Consider the following 19,192-nt stretch of genomic DNA (forward strand, 5'->3'; position numbering starts at 1 on the left):
ATTGTGAAAAAATCATTATTAGCAGAATGTCTCGTTTAAATAAATAATTATTAAATATATTCAATACATATATGTGTATATATATATATATATATATATATATTAATAAAGAAATTCAGAGTGAAAATATTCGATGAATGTTTCGTATCTCTCTCTCTTTCTCTCTCTCTCTCTCTCTCTCTTTTTCTCTCTTTCTCACATTAGAGATAGATGCGTTTTTGAACACTTATCCGCTTGGCGGTAAATTCAAAATTTCGCTAACGACATATAGAACTTGAAAAAGTTCGACAAAAACTTTCGAATTAATTGTAATAGATATACGATGAACTATATTTCATGACTTTTATTTTGTAGGCGATACGTAAGTACCGAAATGTATATGTATGTACATTTAAGTGATAATAACGAGCAGTATTTATGTACAAGTACACCAAGTTATAAACATTAAACATTCGTCACAAATCTTATGCATTATTTTTCTTAATCAGTTTGTTTGTTTGTTTGTTTGTTTGTTTGTTTGTTTATTTTTTTTCTTTGTGTTGTACCGTTGTCGCATTCTTCTTTTTTTTTTCTCTTCTCTCTAATCATATCTTCTTTCTCTCTCTCTCTCTCTCTCTCTCTCTCTCTCTCTCTTACTCTCTCTCATTTTTCTCTTTTAAAGTGCATTCTAATAATAACACTACTAGTCGCCTTAGAGATTGCACTATCTTCACTGCAAATTCAAGTAGAACTTTAAAAAAAAAAAAAAATAAATAAAAAAGAAAACAAGGAAAACGAGGAAAGAAAAAAATAAATAAAAAAACCAAAAAGAAAAAGAAAAAGAAAAAAAAAATAAATAAAAATAAACAGTCGCTAACAACTATTACGTTCTAGCTCGTTATTAAGGCGTGCCTTCTTTTTTTCTCTTTTATTATTATTACTATTATTATTATTATTGTTGTTGTTGTTATTGTTGTTGTTGTTGTTGTTGTCATATTTATTATTATAATAATTATTATTATTATTATTATTATTATTATTATTATTATTCTTATTATTATTATTATTATTATTATTTTCTTTAAAAGAGTCTCACTTAAATTTCTAGTAAAAGTGGTGCAACCAAATCTACACCGATACTTTGTCGTATTACTTACAGAAAGGGTAAGGATTGAAAGGGAGTTAGGGAAGGAGGGTGAGAGAAAGGAAAGGGTAAGAGAAAGGAGAGAGAGAGAGAGAGAGAGAGAGAGAGAGAGAGAGAGAGAGAGAGAGAAAGAAGGGAGTAGGGAGGGAAAGAGGATAGACGGGTGGATATAGTATTTTGGCACAGATCTCTTTTCTCAAAATATAAAAAATGAATATATGGAAGCTAAATCTTAGACGGCGGGCAACAACACATTCTCTTGTTCTTTTAAAAAGCGTTTAACATGGAAGGAATTCTTACAATGTTCGAATAATTTCTTTTTGCCAAGTTACAAATATATATATATATATATATATATATATATATATATATATATATATATATATATATGTATATATATATGTGTGTATATATATATATATATATCCATGAAAATTTGACAAATCGAAATTTCGATGTTCTATCATCGTTACTTAGTAGAACGATATGTGCTATCAAATATTATCGTTTCCATTATAAACAAAGTGCGTTTATGCAAAGGTTTAGCAATAATTTTACAGTCTGCTTTTGTTGTTACAAGCCTCACATATACACATATATGTCGAAATTGACATATACATTGAAAAGCCGAGATAATACAAATTGAATAATAGCAGCAAATTTTATATATATATATATATATATACATATATATATATATACATATATATATATAGATCAATTTACGCGAAATCGTATATTACAAATTTCTTCCTTTCTTTTTTTCTTTTTTCTTTTTTTTTTTTTTCTTCGGATCACAAATCAAATGCTCCTTTTGCTTTCTACTTTAGCAAAGTAGCATCATTTACTTGGTATGTGTATATATTTAGCGAGACGTATGTACATATGTACCTAAGACTGTTTTCTATGTTTTTTTTTTCTTTTCTTTTTTCTCTCTCTCTTTTTTTTTATTTGTCCAAACTCTCGCCACATGTAACATGCATGCGCTCTCATTCATTCGCATACATCCTCTTACATTCACAGAAAATTTCTCTTCTTTCGTTCTCTTTTGCTTGTTCTTTCTTTTTTTTTTATTTGTTTGTTTGTTTGTTTGTTTGTTTATATGTTTGTTCGTTCGTTCGTTCGTTTCGACATTTTTTCTGTTTTCTTTTTATTTTTTTGTTTCCTTTTCTTTTTTCTTTTTTTTTCCCTTTTTTTTTTTTTTTCATAAAAATCAAAGTCTTATAAGTGGGCACGTACATAATAAAATGATGTGGATCCATAACAAATATATATATATATATATATGTATATATATATATACATATATAGGTGAAATTATATAAAGTCTTATATTTATCATTTACGTATAAATATTGTTAAATATATATGTATATTAAAAATTTACTACACATTTCACGATTATTTTACACAGAATTTTCTTATAACGCGAAAAGTTCTTTTTTTTTTCCTCTCTCTCTCTCGTTTTTTTTTTTTTTTCTTTCTTTTTCTTCACGTTTATAGTTTACGTTATATCGTCGTAAAAGTCCCAAAATATGATGGTACGGAGAATGAAATGTCTCCGTGTGATATTATATTCTATTTGGTATGCGAGTTCGCAATGGAAAATAATTCGGCGTTAATCTGTTACCTTTTTTTCTCTCTCTCTTTCTCTCTCCCTCTCTCTCTCTCTCTCTCTCACTCACTCTCTCTCTCTCACTCTCTCTCCCTTTCTCTTTTTAAAATATGCATGTCCGATTATTACATCGCTTATGGCTTTACATAGCCGCCTTTATAATACAATAATGGTTTTCACACACTCATCTCATCACCACCATCACCATCATCATCCATATTACCATTACCAAAATAATTATCATTATTTTTAATATGATAATTATCGTCAATCATCATCACCATCATTATTATTATTTTTTAGCATTATAATTGTCGTCAATCATCATCATTATCATCATTATCATCATTATCGATTTTACAAATATAATAGAATTTACGTGATCACACTAACTCTAGTCTCTTCGAGAAAATAATAATAGTTTTTTGGTTGGCATTAAAGTACGAATAATATAGATGATAAGTGACTGTATGTATGTATGTAAGAGACTGGACCGATAGGATTTTATATCATTGATGTTTTTTTCAATATCAACGAATGCTACTGCTGCTGTTGCTTCTGCTGCTGCTGCTGCTGCTGCTGCTGCTGCTGCTGCTTCATTTTTCTCCCTCATTTTCAGACGGATATTTTGTAAGTAATGTACCTTCCTTCTTGATTTGAACGAGAGACGCATAAGGGTAACAATATTTGCACTCTCTCCGTCCAACGGCAGGATTGTACGGAGATTGGAAAGATGGGCTATACGGATATCTCGTAACTCATATCATAAACACTCGCTCGATCTGGCGTTGGTGTAGTAGGCCTTTGCGACCTTGGATCATTAGGAGCCGATACCATTTCCATAGAATCCGTCATTTCTAATGCTCTTACAAATGACATCGGTCTACGTCTGGTATCACCGGACGTTGGGGTAGTAGGCGTAGCCATCACAGCCTTTCTTTTAACTTGTGGTGATTGCTGATGTGGTGGCTGATGCGGTGGGAAGACTGGGACACCACCTCTCATAGCAGGATGATACGCTGCTCTTGGAGCCGTAGTATAAGATTGTTGCGTAGGACTAGTTGGATTCGAGCGATAATAATCATAGGGCGGCGGTGGTCTTTGTGAAGGAGACTGATGTGCTGTGGTCGATGATGCGCTTCCTTGTTGAACTTGGTAGCTGCCTGGTGAATTATCTTTCCACATATAGGCACCACGCTGTGGGGATCCTGCAAGTTCTCGAATGTTGTCAACGGTATTGTTGGTTCTTGAATACGAATGATCGGCACCCTGACGGACGAGCTCGCTCTCCGATAAAAAACGTCGTTGCGGACTATAACCGGTAACGACGGTACCGCCTGCACCAACACCAATACTATTTCCCTGTTGTACGTCATAATACGTTGGTGCTTCATTCACTCCTATAAAGTCCGGCCGACGAACCTGCGTCGGTGTACCTGGATTGGATCTGTAACATAGATTGACCGTTTCGGTTTCTGAGCTTATCAAACGATGCGATGAATTTGATAATAATCGACAAATGCACAAGTACAGTGAATCAATATTAATAAATATATGCGAGTGCTGAGCATTGTAGCCATACAAATACGGCTCTGGCGAGACATACAGGAAGAGAGAGAGCAGCGCGTCATTCCTGTTAAGAAATTAGCATCTATCGAAGGAAAGTAAAACATATAGCGAACCTAAGAAATACATGTAAGTGTATAACGTGCGTGTGTCGCTTGTGTATACGTGTATGTATGTATCATATGTAAAAGAACTTGTTGGTAATAAATTTCTTTTTTCTTTTTTTTTTTTTTTTTTTTTTTTTTCATTTCTTTTTTCTTTTTTTTTTTTTTTTTTTTTTTTTTTTTTCAAAATTCTTTTAAATGCAATCTTTATAAATCATTATGCAAGTAAGCACAATTGTAAACTACGATATTTCCTCGTAGGATGAAGTTCGTGTTTACCTGCAGTAGGTTGCAACATGATGGCAGAGAGCAGCTCCTTGCAGTTACCACCCCCTGCAGTGGGACACAAACTTATCTATATACCATATATCTTGTAATATGTACATGCAAAGAAACTAACCTTCTACAATCTTATTGTGAACTACATCGCACAATCGTCTTTTTGACGGGTTCCTTCGTTTAGAAGGACGGTGAAAAGAGTGGTGTAAGAAAAGGAGGAGTAACAAGAGCAAGAGTGAGGTGTTTAAAGTGAAGGGGGGGAGGGAAAAAAAGGAGTTTTGTAAAATAAGGTGAGACGCTTGAAATATAGGTGACAAGAGGTATGTTAATAAAAAAAAAAAAAAAAAAAAAAAAAAAAAAAAAAAAAAGAAAGAAAGAAAGAAAGAAAAAAAAAAAGAAAAAAAAAAAAACAGAAATTATCCATTTTATATTGGCAGCGTGCTTGAAAGATGCAATATAACTATTACTAGTGTGGCGTTTCCCTCTTGCTCTCTACATTGAGATAATTTTTGTGCAATGAGAAAAATGTTACAAGTCTTATTAGTGGAAAGTTAATATTTTCATTGATAGTAGTACATTCCAGTTATTAGTTATTCCAAGATTGAAATTATTGATGAGAATTTTTTGTTTTTTTTTTTTCTTTTTCTTTTTTTTTTCCCAATTTAGTATCCATTAAGATATATCATTGTTATTAAGAAAATTGATTTTTAGTGAACTTCAATTATATATAACTCTGCATTTAATGTCCCTGAGTTGGGAGCTGTAGGCACAACCATGTATTTAGATTCAATAATATAATTAAAAAATTTGAGCATACCTGCGTATGGGACTGGAAATGGCAAGTGGTGTAGGTACTCCAATAGCTTTAATACGTTGTTGCATTGTTGGACTGGCACCACCTTGACCCTGATTTCGTTGAGGTGCTGTAGCAGGAGAACCAGTTACTTCCGGTGATAAAGGGTCCGGTGTGTGACTACGCGATCCATTCATCCCCCTATTAAAAATGAATGAAATTACAATCGTATATCAATAAAATCCATTGACGATAGAAAATGAGTTTCTGCATTCATAGTTTTGTTTCTATTCTTTTATTAATTTTTACCTTGGCTTTGGATGAGGACTGCCTCTAGGATAATGTATTGGATGACGATGTTGTGGTGGTTGAGGATGCCTAGGAGATTCATTACTTTCGACGGGTGGTAAAAAGAAATTGCTTTTAGAACCATGTCTTTGTAAGGGCGGCGTAGGTTCACAATCTGCTGATTGAGATGCAGTTGGTTCCATATCTGTGTCTGAACCATCTCGACCAGGGGATAACTATAAACGATAATTATAAAGTATATCTTAGAAAATGAACGTAATTATATTATATTATGAGATAAATATTCATTACAATTATCATACATAGTAAATATTCTGCAGGCAGAGGCATTAGTTAGGATGGACAGGAATAGACATACAAATAAAATCAACACCTTTCTGCTATCTGAATTGGAAATTGGTAATGGAAAAGGAATCTTCACTTGTGCTCGTAGTACTCTAAGGACATAAATTACAAGATTAGATGAAATTTTAAAAATGTTTTAGGTATGGATGATCACTTAGTTAAGAATTTTAAACGAATACATTACGGATTAATAATTTACAATGATTTTGAAACCAAGCTTATAGCTAAAATTATACAAACTCTATTAGTTTTCTAAGAAGAGGATGTAACTGGAGCCAAATGTAATAGGAATTCAACTGTGTATTGTGTACATCTACTGTGTAAAGTAAGCACATTGCAGAAACAGCGTCAAGAAGCATGCCAAGGAAAAGAGACCATTGCCTTAATAATGTTTCTTCTTATATACAGAAGCAAGAAGTTCTCAGCAAAGTTGCACTAGCTCTTACCTTATTGTAAGCATTTGAACTGGCATTTCTAACACCATTGCTGCTATCCATGTAGGTTTTTACCTGGTTCTCACTGTCTATGGTAGATATCTCAGATGTACATGCACCGCGCCGCTTTCCTGAATATTTATCAGGCTTAATTAAACTGTAAATTAATGAATAAATAATTAAAAAAAAAAAAAAGAAAACAATATTTATATGTAAACGTAAGATGGATAAAAATGAAGTGATATATCACCTTGGGTATTGTGGTCCAAATTGCGTATACCAACAATTTTGTAAACATCCTTTTGAGAAAGGATTGTAACCTCCATTAAACTTGCCTGTTACCTGTTCATTTGTTGTTCTTCCTCTAGAAACAAGTATTACGTGAAAGCCTGTCAATCCAAAAATTGGAATAAACAGCAATATTACCACACCCATTAGCACAAGTCTGTATTTAAATTAAGGAATATATAACACTTGAAAGGCAATATTTCAAGAGCTTCATTTAAAATCATATATAGACATTATAAAGAAATTTATTGACAGTATCATGAAAGGATACGCAACAATTGTGTCCACTTCTCCTAATTGTTGTTTATGCTCCAATACGAAATACAAACAAAGTCCAAATATACTAAGCATATGACAGCTAAGGGACAGAAGGAAAAAGAAAAAAAATCTGTAATTTCTTCTGCCAATGCAATTGTTGACCCATGGGCAGTGATGATCAAATGTCTAAAAGTATAGGGGGGGAAGAAGAGAAAAAAAAATAAAAAAAAAAAAAAATAAAATAATTAAAATTAAGTTTAATACAAAAAGAACACATATGTATATATGTACATATACAATCTTACCTCGATACAATGGTTGCAAACACTACAATGGCTACAACGAGGTGGTCTATAAAATTTGCATGTAACACACCATTTCATGCGCACTGTAATCCCATTGATCTCAACACTCTTATACAATGGAGCCCTGAAGTCATCCTCTCGATCTTCGTCAGGAGGAGCTTTAAAAAGAGAAATATTGTACAGATAAAATCTGTCATTAATAAATAAATCATTGTAAATCATGTTTTAAGTCAATACGATTAAACTCTAAGAAGGGTTTATGTACCTTTCGGTATAACACCTGGATCCATGAATGTTGCCAAAGTAAAATTCGTCAGTACAAAGAAAGTTATAACTCCTTGAAGCGCTGGCACCCACGTACCCCACCGAAATACATAATACTGACACCTGTATATATTATAAAGACAACGTATGTTTAATTATAAGGAATAATAAATATTATCGACGTATATGATAAAGAATAAATAAAATAATAACGTTCTGTCGTGATAATCGTTTGACACGATAAAACGAAGTATAACTTACGGGAAGCAAAAGAAAAGTGTCGTAGTTACGAGTAGAACTGTCCACGCGAACATTGCTGGTAGATATCTTGTTTTCACATCGCATTTCGGCATTCTGCACGTTCCACTTCGTGGTTCAAAATTCCTGAATTATTAATGGGCAAGATTTCTGCTACCAGGAAACATGGCCGCGTCCATCGGTGCTACTTGTTTGCAAGTTGTAAGATCTATGATTAACGAGGACTCCCATTTTCTCTTTGTTTTGACATTCGTGATACGTTCTTGATCACACCTTCCATCACATGAGTGTTACTCCGGCAAAAACATTCGTAATGTAATTAATATTTAGGCGCTTATGCTTGCATGAACCGTGAACACACTACCTCGCTGTGACATACATATATGTATATGTATATATAACTATATATAGGACTTATATGTCCGTGAATAGAGCGAATTGTATCCCACTCTAACCAGTGTGTTCGGTAATTCGATGAAATTTTATCGTCGGTGGATTTCTAACCAAACTTTTCTCATAAGAATACGATCAATTTCTAAAGGTTTATTCATAATGTACATATATACATATCTATATATATATATATATGTATATATTAAAAATCATTGACATTTGATTCAGGAAAAAAAAAGAAAAAAGAAAAAGAAAAAATGAATATTATCTGTTTTAACAAATCTTTTTGAAAACTATATAAATTGTCTTTAATGAAATTAGGACTTAATTGCGCGTTTTTAATTTCAACCAATCACAACTAAGAAATTTTATCTTTAGCCAATCGTACGACATAGTTGAATGTAATGTTTAATATTATAACGAAATTATTATTAACTTCGGTATACATATTAATATTCGTATTCTAATAAAAGAATAATTTTCATTTGATAACAACGTAATGCGATATATTAAAGGAAGATTTTATTTTTTTTTTACTTTTTGTGAGATATGATTGCTTCGTAATTAGTTCAATAAAATACATGGACGTGGCCTTGGTTTAGCGCCGCCATTCGCCATTGTTGGTTGTAGCAAAAAGAGTTTACAAGTTTACTTTTATAGGAAGAAGTATTAATTTTGGGCATAAAATAATACGAAAATTTAATTGAGGATAAATATGTAAGTAGAGTTTTTATATAGTTTTTTTTTTTTACACGATCGTATTTAAAATTGTAACGATTAAAATTTAACCTATCTATATACGCCATTTGCGGCTATTGTATATAGGGCTCGTAGCCGGAAAGATAGTACTGGCAAAAGCGATTCCGAAGCTACGGATAAGGAAAGTAAAAGGGAGAGAGGTAGAGAAAGAGAAAGAAAAAAACGTGCAGCTTCCTCGTCGAGCAGCGGTAGCAGGTAATTTTTTTGTTATTACTATCATTTTATGTTAAGACTTTAAATTAAATAATTATATTGATACGTATATGATTGTTTAGTTCATCGGACAGTAGTTCTGGATCGTCCAGTTCTAGCAGCGGTAGTAGCTCTAGATCGAGCTCTTCCTCTAGTACTTCTTCCAGCACTTCTGGAAGCTCTTCCGGAAGCTCCAGAGATAGAGGACGTAAAAGAAGTCGAAGTAAGAGCGTTGATGCTTCTAGAAGACATGATAATAAGGAAAAGGAAAGAGAGAAAGATAGGGACAGAGAGAGAGAAAGAGACAGGGATAGGGATAGAGAAAGAGATAGAGATAAGGACAAAAAGAAAAGTAGTAATTCTGTTGTTGATAAGCCTAAACCTAAAGGACGCTCTAGGTAATTATTATTATCCATCCTTTTATATACGTCAAATGAATATAAAAAAAAAAAAAAAAAAAAAAAAAAACAGAAGAAACAAACATAAAAAAGAAAAGAAAAGAAAAATGAAAATAATGAAATTAATACTCTAAACGTTATGATTTTATTTATCTCTTATAGATCTCCATCTCCACGTCGTAAACGTAGAGAACGTTCTCCCATTCCAAGGCCAACAAAGATACATATTGGGCATTTAACAAGAAACGTTACTAAGGAACACATTATGGAAATATTTTCAGCATATGGTCAGATTAAAATGGTTGACTTCGCTATGGATAAACTTCATCCTAATCAAGGACGTGGATTCGCTTATGTCGAATTTGAAACAGCCGACGAAGCTGAAAATGCTATGAAACATATGGATGGTGGTAAGTAAAAAAGTTAATATATTAATATATATATATATATTAATACGTTGAGCGCCACGCCGATTTTGAAGGCAGTCCCCGTCAGACCACGCGCGCCACTTAGAAGCGCTGGTATTGTAGGGCTGGTATGTCTCTTATCACAGTAGAAGAGTGTTTATGTTTAGAACGAGACGCCTATAGGCATTCATTCATTCGACACGTTACGCGCCAAGTCTGTTTTGTTTTCATTAATGGATTCGTGGCAGGTGTTCCTATTACGAATAAGCAATCTATTGCAGTTTTTGTCCTTGTGCAGACAAAAATTTTCTTTAGCCCTGAGCGTCGAAATGTCAGTCCGAGAGTACGAAAGTGACAACAGCAGTGAAATAAGGTTTCCTAAAAAACGGCCTAGAGTGGATATATTTTTATCATCTGAAGAAGGGTAGGAGATTGTTGGAGAATGGCATGACCCGAGGGGCAATCAGCCTAAGATTGTGCCATTTACACATCCTTCTGGGTTTGTAAGTGAAAACTTGCATATAGGATCAAATATACCAATAGAAACCAGCTATCTATTATTTGTACCAGATGAATTGTTCGAGAAAATTGCCGAACAAAGAAACTTATATGCAGCAAAGAAATTAGAAGGTGGACACGTGCATCGCTTAACAATGTGAACAGAAACAAATAAGTCTGAAATAAAGAGATTTTTTGGACTAATTCTATGGATGGGATTAGTAAAACTACCAGCTATACATCAATATTGGTCCAATGATTTTGCCTATATGCAAACGTTCCCAAAAAAAGTGATGTCAAGGAACAGATTTGAACTGTTACTAAGAATGCTACATTTTGTAGTCAACCAAAACAGTAATGGTTCCAATCATTTAATCAAAATACAACCAATTATAGACTTTTTGAAAACCAATTATCAAAAATATTACAATCCATCCGAGGACATATGTATCGATGAATCCCTTTCGTAGCCGCATTATATTCAGGCAATATTTGAAACAAAAGCGCCACAAATATGGAATCAAAATATTTCAATTGTGCTGTGGATCGGGATATACGTATGCTCTCCGTGTACATATATGCAGGGAAAAATTTAGAAAGAGAAAACACTATGCCCACTAACATCGTAATGTCTCTTTGCAGAGATCTATTCCATAAGGGACACACGTTATACACTAATAACTGGTACACGAGCCTAGAATTAGCGGCAAAATTGATCCAAAAAAACATCCATTTAGTGGGAACATTGCGTTTAAATAGACGAGGAAATTCGCAGCAAGTTATATCAAAAAAATTAAAACGAGGAGAAAAAATCATAGCGAAAGAAAATAATCAAGGAATAACCACTTTGAAGTGGAGAGATAAAAAGGACATCCTAGTTCTATCGACAAGGCACTCGTCAGAAATGGTGAATGTTCAATGCCAAGTTCAAGCCACAAATTATAACAGAGGAAAGGCAGCTGTCGATTTATCCGACCAAATGAACTCCTACAACAATTGGTTACGCAAATCCACAAAATGGTATAGAAAACTAGCCTTTTAGAACTATTATTGAATACTACGGTTGTAAATAGTTACATTCTATACAAAGATATTACGAAGCAGAAAATTAGCATTATAGAATTCCGGGAGAAATTAGCAGTATATCTTACAAATTGTGAAAAAGAAGACATTCCATCGGACAATATTGCAAGAAGATCTAAAAAATAAGACCAACTCTAAAGAAAACCTGGAAACATTTCCAAAGTACGAAGATATTCTAAATCATGTTACGATAAAAATGTAACAAAAGATAGTAGAGAAATGGCCAGGAAAAAAACTAAGCGAGTTGTCACATTTTGTAATACATGTAAAGGAGAACCATTTTTATGTTTACCGTGGTTCAATGAAATCCACTAATCCTGTAATGTGTGAAAATTAAGTAAATTTTGAATAAATTTTCTGCAATTTCATAAAACAGTGTAAATTTTATATAGTTCTATATCATGTTATACACTGTCAGTCAGCGGTGGTTGACGTGGCGCTCAACGTGTTAATAATTGATCCTATTAGTAGTTATTAAATGATAAGAACATTTATATATTTGTAGGACAAATCGATGGACAAGAAATTACAGCTGCTCCTGTATTATTGCCAAAACCAAGACCAATACCAATGCGTAGAATGTCACCAGTCATGGGAAGACGCGTACCATTACGATGGGGAGGAGGTAGAAATACTCCCCCGCGTTATCGTAGACGTTCACCCCCAATGAATCGACGTAGAAGTCCACGCCCACCTAGACGCAGACCTAGAAGTCGTTCCCGTAGTCCACAAAATAATCCACGGCATCGACATCGTCGATACACAAGATCCAGTTCAAGCAGCTCCCGATAACACTTTCTTTGTATATATAAAAGTTATGAACCGAATTTGACTGAAGATGATTTATCGGATTGCTCACTTTGATATAACAAACAAACAAAAAAAAAGAAAAAAAAAAAAAAGAAAAAAAAAACAAAAAGAAAGAAAAAAAGGAAAAAGAAAGAAAAGAAAAAAGAGCAAACTCAACATCTACGATGAATTGTGCATACAGAGTACTCATAGGTATATTGTATTTGCTATCATCAAATTTTGCACGTTACGAGAATCGTAAAAATAATTTTATGTTTTATCGAATAGTTACATACCGTCGCGTTAATTTCTGAAATATACTGACTTTCTCACATGATCAATGTATTTAGCACTTCATTGGTACCTGAGGACTATATTCGTTAAGAAATTACACGAAAGTTATTCTCATTCGTACATAGTTAGAAAAATATCAAACTTATCGCAATTGCTATCAGTAATATCTTGTAATCAATATAGTATTAATTCCAAATATAACAATTAAAATGTATGTTATATTGATAAAATCCCAGTGCCAATGCCAGTGCTCTTTTTCGTTCATTTTTCTCTCTTTTCTTTTTTTTTTTTTTTTTTTTTGTTTACCAGGTCAAAACAAATATTGTATACATAATCGTGAAGTCATTGGTGAATATTTTATAAAAAGAAAAAGAAAGAAAAAAAAAAGAAGACAAGCAGAATTGTTAACTAAAAAATTAAAAGTATAAGTGTAACTACATATATATATACATATATATATATATATATATATATATATATATATATATATATATGTAGTTAATATATAATTTTTCTTTAAAAATATTTAAATACTTTAAATATTGACGATATGCTTAATATATTTTTTTTTCTTTTCTTTTTTTGTTCTTTTCAAATCAATGTATTTTCAGAAATGACGTAGGTTTATGAATTAGATTATAAATTTTTTCTAATAGTTGTGTATCTTTCTAAGCGTATATTCTTGTCCATCACTTGCTTATTATACTCCTTTAAAATTAGACGATTTATTTAATGGAACACTGGCACGAAGCACGCGTTATAAAAATTGATTGGAATCCATATATATTGCATTATTTGAAAATATTGGGAAGTTAATTCGAGATGGAAAATCAACAACACAAAAAGAAATATAAGAAAAAAAAAAAAGAAGAAAGAAAGAAAAATGAAAAGAAAAAATAATGAAAAAGCAAAAAAGCCTGATCTTTCAATAAATGTTTTTATAAACGTAGATCCATAGCGAGTGTTATATAATGCCTTTCTTGAATTTTCTCTCTCTGTATGTATCACACGTGTGCGTTAAAGTTAATATTAAAATCCGCGCACAAAATTTCTATTTTATGATTTCTACTTTATAATTTAGGATTGATTGATTGATTGATTGGTTGATTGATTGATTGATTGATTGATTGATTGATGATATATATAATAATGATCATGTTGATGATGATTATGATGTTGATGATGATGATGATGATGATGATGATGATGATGATGATGATGATGATGATGATGATGATACTGAAAAGATACACAGATTTGATAGAAACTATGATTATTAGACCCTTTTACAAAGAATCAATTTTTAGAAAAAACCTATATTCACACAAAAATCCTTCCTTTTATATACTTCGTGGTATCTACAAGAGAACAAAAACTCATTGCATCTCGCACATTATTTGCGGTGACACAATATTGCATCGATGTAAAATTATCTACATATTTATTTTTCTTTCATTAAATTGCGCGTGGTCGTTTAATTATCAATAATGTACACTTTTATACGTGAAAACTTTACAATAGAAACTAAGTGCTCTTGTGTTCTCATTATTTTTTTTTTCTGGGTTTTTTTTTCTTTTATTATTATTATTATTATTATTATTATTATTATTATTATTATTATTATTCTCTTTCAATACTTTTACCGTTCAAAAAGTAAAAAGTTTTATTTTACCTTTTTTTCCTTTCTTTCTTTTTCCTTTTTTTCCCCCTCTTTTCCTTTTTTTTTCTTTTTTTTCTTTTTTTTTTTTTTTTTTTTTTTTTTTAGAAGAACAAACGGTACGTGTTTATCATGGAATATATATATATATATATATATATATATATATATAAAATGGTTCATGTCACAAATATATATATATATATATTTGTTTCAAAATAGAAAGGGGTAGTAAAAGAAGTGATTTGGAGGCTGGATTGTAAAAAAGAATGTCTCTATGTGATGGACGATGGGGTTTTTGAGAAAATGGTAAGATAATAAATACGTACGATCAAGAATTAAAATAATATATAGAGAGAGATAGATAGATATATATATATATACATACATATATATATATATATATATATATATATATATATATATATAGAAATATAGACTACCAATTTTTGTATAGAAAGGGAAATATACCGTATACCGTAATAGTATAACTAGAAAAAAAAAAAAATTTTTTTTAAAAAAGAAAGAAAGAAAAAAGAAAAAAAAATAAAGGATTAAGAGAACTGCGCACGATATAAAAAAATATTTCTGCGCTAAAGCACTTTGGCACGGATAAATTATCTACAGACATCAAAAATTGATCTCCTTTCATAAAAATAGGATTCCTGTGATATTTGACGTTAATAATCGTATACTTTCTCTTTTCTTTTCTTTTCTTTATCATTACTCGTCGTTATTGTTGCATTTATTGAAGAATAGTACACGATTTTCTTTTTCTTTCTTATTTTCTTTTTTTTTTCTTTTCTTTTCTTTTTTTTCCCCCATATATATTTCTTTCAGAAGAATTTATTGGATTTATATTTTGGTCGTATCGATTAAAAAATACACATGTAACATATTGTTTAGTTTGAACGAATTCCTTCTATCATATATCACAGGATAGAGATAGAGAGAGAGAGAGAGAGAGAGACAGAGAGAGAGAGAGAGAGAGAGAGAAAGAAATATTGAATATAGAATTTGAAAGAAGAAGAAAAACAAAAAAAGAAAGAATGTAAGAAGCTCGTGATATTCACAAAAAGCCAAAGATACTTTTTTTTTTCGTCTGCCCTTTTTTTCCACTTTCTATTCCGCCGTCTCTAAATGTACAAATTAAGCTCTATCAAAAAAGTAAAATTTATGTATAATCATTTATATTACATCGATATTAAATTAATTAAAAAAAGGGGGGGGTGAGGGGGTGGGGGAGAGCAAATAGAGTTGACCGATCATATTTGCACAACAGTGTAGTAGTAGAGGAGATTCAAGAGTTCGCTTATAAGTTCGCAATAAATAAATAATTAATTAAATAACTTTTTTGAGAGTAAATGGTAGAGAGATCTGCGCTTAAATTCTTTTCACCTAAACACACTTTAGGGGATTTCCCTCGTATTTCGTTTTTTTTTTCTCTTCTTATTTGTTTTCTTTTTTTCTTTTTTTTCTCTTTTAACGTAGCATCGCTTCATATTTTTTTTTCTACAATAACTATTAATATTACACACGATACTTTTCTGCTGTTTTTTGTTTTTTTTTTTGTTTTTTTTTTCTTTTAAACGGTACGCATAGTTATAATAATTAATAATTAATAATTAATAATTAATAATAATAATAATAATAATAATAATAATAATAATAATAATAATAATAATAATAATAATTAATAATTAATAATAATAATAATTAATAATAATAATTAATAATTAATAATTAATAATAATAATAATTAATAATAATTAATAATAATTATTAATAATAATAATAATAATAATAATAATAATAATAATAATAATAATAATAATTAAAATTTATATCGCTATAGACAGTCAGATTTCCCAAAATCGCTGAAATCATCACATTTTTTTTCTCTTCCTTTTTAGCATGGATTCCATCATCATCATAACGTGTCTCGCTTAATCGAAATGAATCGATGCGAAAAATCCTTCGTCATAATCCGTCAATAAAGTCCGCGATCATTCTTCTCTCTTCGACGATGAGACACGGGCAAAAAAAAAGCAGCACCGTATTTAATCGTACGGTCCTTACATATCAAGTCAATAATATTCTACTCACACGTTCTCTCGTACTCTCTTTGATAACTATAAATTACATAATCTATATACAATTTTTTTTTTTCCTTTTTGTTTCCTTTCTTTTCCCATATTAAATAATAAACGCCCCTTCTCCATTAGCAAAATATCAGCACCGATGAATTTAAGGAGGAGAGAGAAAGAGAGTGTCTGTAACTCGAATTGTTCAAAACGTGGAGCCATCGGTGCGTTCACTTGCAGAAGCTGAGGACGTGGGGAGGATGTATCATCGGGATTGCGATGCGTCCTCTTTTTTGTGAATATCTGCGTGCATTAATGCAGGCTCAAGTTGTCTCGCCGGTACACCTGGACCAGGACCGGCTCTATGGTGTATATGTAAATTGCTTAATGGTCCAGGACTAGGATCTTTGCCTCTAAGTGTATTTACTGGAGCCGGTGGATATCCTGCGTAAAGTTTTGCTCGTTCTTCTTCTTCCGCTCTAAAGGCAGCAGCAGCCATTAGAGGATTATAACGTAATTGTTGAAGAGGATCGTATCTGTAATCCCTAAAGGGATCCGCCGGCCAAGGACCACCTGGTTGACCTGTAGGCGCAGACGGTGGTGGAAAATGTTGCATCGGATGAGCACCTAAGCCTGGAAGCATACTTCGTGGCATAGAATGTGGTGCGGGCATACTGTGCGGATGCCTCGTTAGATAAGCGTGTGGATGTGGGTGATGGTATCTTGGATCAGATAATGGATTTGATCCAGGGCCTGTTGTACCCGATGTACCACCTGGACCAGGACCCGATGGCCTCGGAAGCATAACTACTTCGTCGTCTTTGCTACGTGGTTCTTCCTTAACACGAACCTCTCCGGCGTCTAACGGCGCCGAACCGTTTCTTAACGGCGAACGTTCCCTTCCTACAAGCACGTGCTGTCGATTTTGATGAAGCAATCTTTCTCTTTCCATCTCACGCCTCTCCATTTCACGACGCTCCTTATCTCGTCTTTCTCTTTCACGTTCTGCAGCTTCCTGCTGCTTCCTCTTCTCTTCCTTTTCGCGTTCACGTCTTTCTCTTTCACGTTGTTCCTCCCTTTCTCGTTCTCTCTCACGTCGAACGCGTTCACGTTCACGTTCACGTTCACGTTCACGTTCTCTCTCACGTTCTCGTTCACGTTCGCGTTCACGTTCACGTTCTTCAAGTTCAGCTCGTCTGTCGATCGTTGGTGGCTCTGGTTTCAACCCCCATGACACAGTGGTAGGTGGAAAACCAGTGGATGCGCGTTGCAATCTAAAAAGTAAGCATCTTATCACATTAATAAATTATTCCCCCAAGTTGGGAAATTGTTGAAATAATTTTTTTTCTTTCTTTTTCTTTTTTCTCTTATTACAACTTACCCTCTCCATGGATCATGTACAGAACTCAAGCCACTTAATGGTGGCATTTCTCTCGCCGGGGGAAAACTTGATAGACCTGGAAAGTTTGGATTTGGTGTTCCAAACGTCGAAGGATATCTTCCAAATGGTGACATTCCAGTTCCTATTACATATAAGAAGTAATTTATAATTAATTTTAATATTGCTATTATTACGTGGATGATGACAATTTAATAATTTATTTCTCTATATGTTTATAAATCGGCACGTACCTAAATGAGAAGTTGGCGTGGATAGGAAGCCAACGGGATGAGGTGGAGGTGGTGCAGGATGAGCAGGTGGCATATTAGTTGGGAATGGAGGTGCCATAGGAGGAGCTGTTATTCCCAAACCACTTGCGGGTCCTCCTGGATAAAGATGGCTTGGGGGTCTTAGCAATTCAGTTTTCGTGTTAACAACACTTCCAGCTTTTGCTTCGGCTTGTTGCTTTTGTTGGTAATGATAAATTTCCCATGCGATGCGTACATGCATTGCATTCCATTTTCCGCTCTTCTACAAGAAGTAATTTAATTTTATAAGCAAAATATTCAAAGGATTGGATACGATATATAAATATAATAATAATAATATATATATATATACATGTATACATATATTTATATATCGTTTATACAAATCTTTGCCTCGATATTTTAGCACATGCCTTTTTTACCTTTGGTGCAAATGATGTTAAATGATTGGGAGGTACAAAAGGTGTCGAAGGAGGACCAATCCCAGGATGAAGTATTCCCGTGTTGAATCCGGAATATCCAGACAAGTTTAAATTACCTCGAAAAAAGGGAGACTCCACTCCGCCAAGTTTTGGTATATCTTTGAACTATTAAAGGAAATTAGAACGCTTACAAAGTGATACGTTTGTCTACGTTTGTGTGCGAAATACAAAAACTAAGAAATTCTTTCCATATCATCAAGGCCATCTCGTAGGATTAGAAGTTGCTGTACAAATTTTAATAAAACATCAGATTTCAAAACTTACGATAGGAGGTGGAAATAACGTCGTGGCCGCTGCCGGTGGAAGTAAAGGCGTTGTATGCTGATGCACGTGCGTATGCTGATGCTGATGATGATGCATTTCCGTTCTAAGATAAGGCGGTGGACCCAAATTTCCAACTCCAACACTGACATTTCTATCCTGAGATGCCAAAAATCTATTGTCGAGCTCTCTTCTTAACAGGTCTGCCTGACCTGCAACGTGAGTCACCCCTTGTTTTGGTTAGCATCCTCTTTGAGATTCCTTATTATCATTGAATTCTTTTTAAATCAAATAAATCAAATAG

General features: G+C 32.7%; 3 protein-coding genes and 1 long non-coding RNA gene across 13 annotated transcripts in view; 2 read left to right on the plus strand and 2 right to left on the minus strand.

The window, feature by feature from the left end:
* Positions 1 to 328: 328 nt before the first annotated feature.
* Zdhhc8 (zinc finger DHHC-type containing 8) lies at positions 329 to 8,344 on the minus strand. Its single transcript, XM_035869127.2, has 9 exons — positions 7,945 to 8,344; positions 7,685 to 7,806; positions 7,420 to 7,577; positions 7,128 to 7,300; positions 6,819 to 7,013; positions 6,581 to 6,725; positions 5,790 to 6,004; positions 5,505 to 5,681; positions 329 to 4,185 (listed from the first exon to the last, which is right to left on the minus strand). Exons 1-9 carry the CDS (start codon positions 8,034 to 8,036, stop codon positions 3,477 to 3,479), a joined length of 1,986 nt encoding a protein of 661 aa, XP_035725020.1. The 5' UTR covers positions 8,037 to 8,344; the 3' UTR covers positions 329 to 3,476.
* On the plus strand, positions 5,900 to 6,584 carry LOC146872267 (uncharacterized). The gene is made up of 3 exons (XR_014983542.1): positions 5,900 to 6,024; positions 6,110 to 6,274; positions 6,383 to 6,584. It is a non-coding gene; the product is annotated as an uncharacterized LOC146872267 (long non-coding RNA).
* A 445-nt stretch (positions 8,345 to 8,789) lies between the features above and the next one.
* On the plus strand, positions 8,790 to 13,181 carry LOC118442883 (uncharacterized). Its single transcript, XM_035869134.2, has 5 exons — positions 8,790 to 9,051; positions 9,160 to 9,288; positions 9,369 to 9,683; positions 9,846 to 10,093; positions 12,177 to 13,181. Coding segments are annotated over exons 1-5 (981 nt in total). The 5' UTR covers positions 8,790 to 9,049; the 3' UTR covers positions 12,464 to 13,181.
* A 1,957-nt stretch (positions 13,182 to 15,138) lies between these two features.
* tay (tay bridge kinase) overlaps positions 15,139 to 19,192 on the minus strand; it is a 29,156-nt gene continuing 25,102 nt past the window's right edge. For 7 of the 10 annotated variants that reach the window (XM_085664029.1, XM_085664031.1, XM_035869100.2 and 4 more), the window contains 5 exons: positions 18,892 to 19,118; positions 18,559 to 18,732; positions 18,128 to 18,407; positions 17,877 to 18,018; positions 15,139 to 17,769 (listed from right to left, as the gene is read on the minus strand). In XM_085664029.1, coding sequence (XP_085520155.1) covers positions 16,761 to 17,769; positions 17,877 to 18,018; positions 18,128 to 18,407; positions 18,559 to 18,732; positions 18,892 to 19,118 — 1,832 coding nt within the window. In that variant the 3' untranslated portion in view covers positions 15,139 to 16,760. The remainder of the gene's footprint in view (positions 17,770 to 17,876; positions 18,019 to 18,127; positions 18,408 to 18,558; positions 18,733 to 18,891; positions 19,119 to 19,192) is intronic. The other 3 variants (XM_085664033.1, XM_085664030.1, XM_085664032.1) reach the window with 2 other exon arrangements.

Source organism: Vespa mandarinia, chromosome 24, assembly GCF_050613455.1.
Source record: "Vespa mandarinia isolate Hongniang chromosome 24, ASM5061345v1, whole genome shotgun sequence".
NCBI lineage: Eukaryota > Metazoa > Arthropoda > Insecta > Hymenoptera > Vespidae > Vespa > Vespa mandarinia.

Excerpts from the sequence above, each read along its gene's own strand:
- Zdhhc8 (XM_035869127.2), bottom strand. The coding sequence starts at position 8,036 with ATGCCGAAATGCGATGTGAAAACAAGATATCTACCAGCAATGTTCGCG. Across the intron at positions 7,301-7,419 it reads TTTGCAACCATTGTATCGAG|ACATTTGATCATCACTGCCC; the intron begins GTAAGATTGTAT and ends CTATACTTTTAG. Across the intron at positions 6,005-6,580 it reads GTTCAAATGCTTACAATAAG|TTATCCCCTGGTCGAGATGG; the intron begins GTAAGAGCTAGT and ends TATCGTTTATAG.
- LOC118442883 (XM_035869134.2), top strand. Across the intron at positions 9,289-9,368 it reads TCGTCGAGCAGCGGTAGCAG|TTCATCGGACAGTAGTTCTG; the intron begins GTAATTTTTTTG and ends ATGATTGTTTAG. Across the intron at positions 9,684-9,845 it reads AAACCTAAAGGACGCTCTAG|ATCTCCATCTCCACGTCGTA; the intron begins GTAATTATTATT and ends TATCTCTTATAG.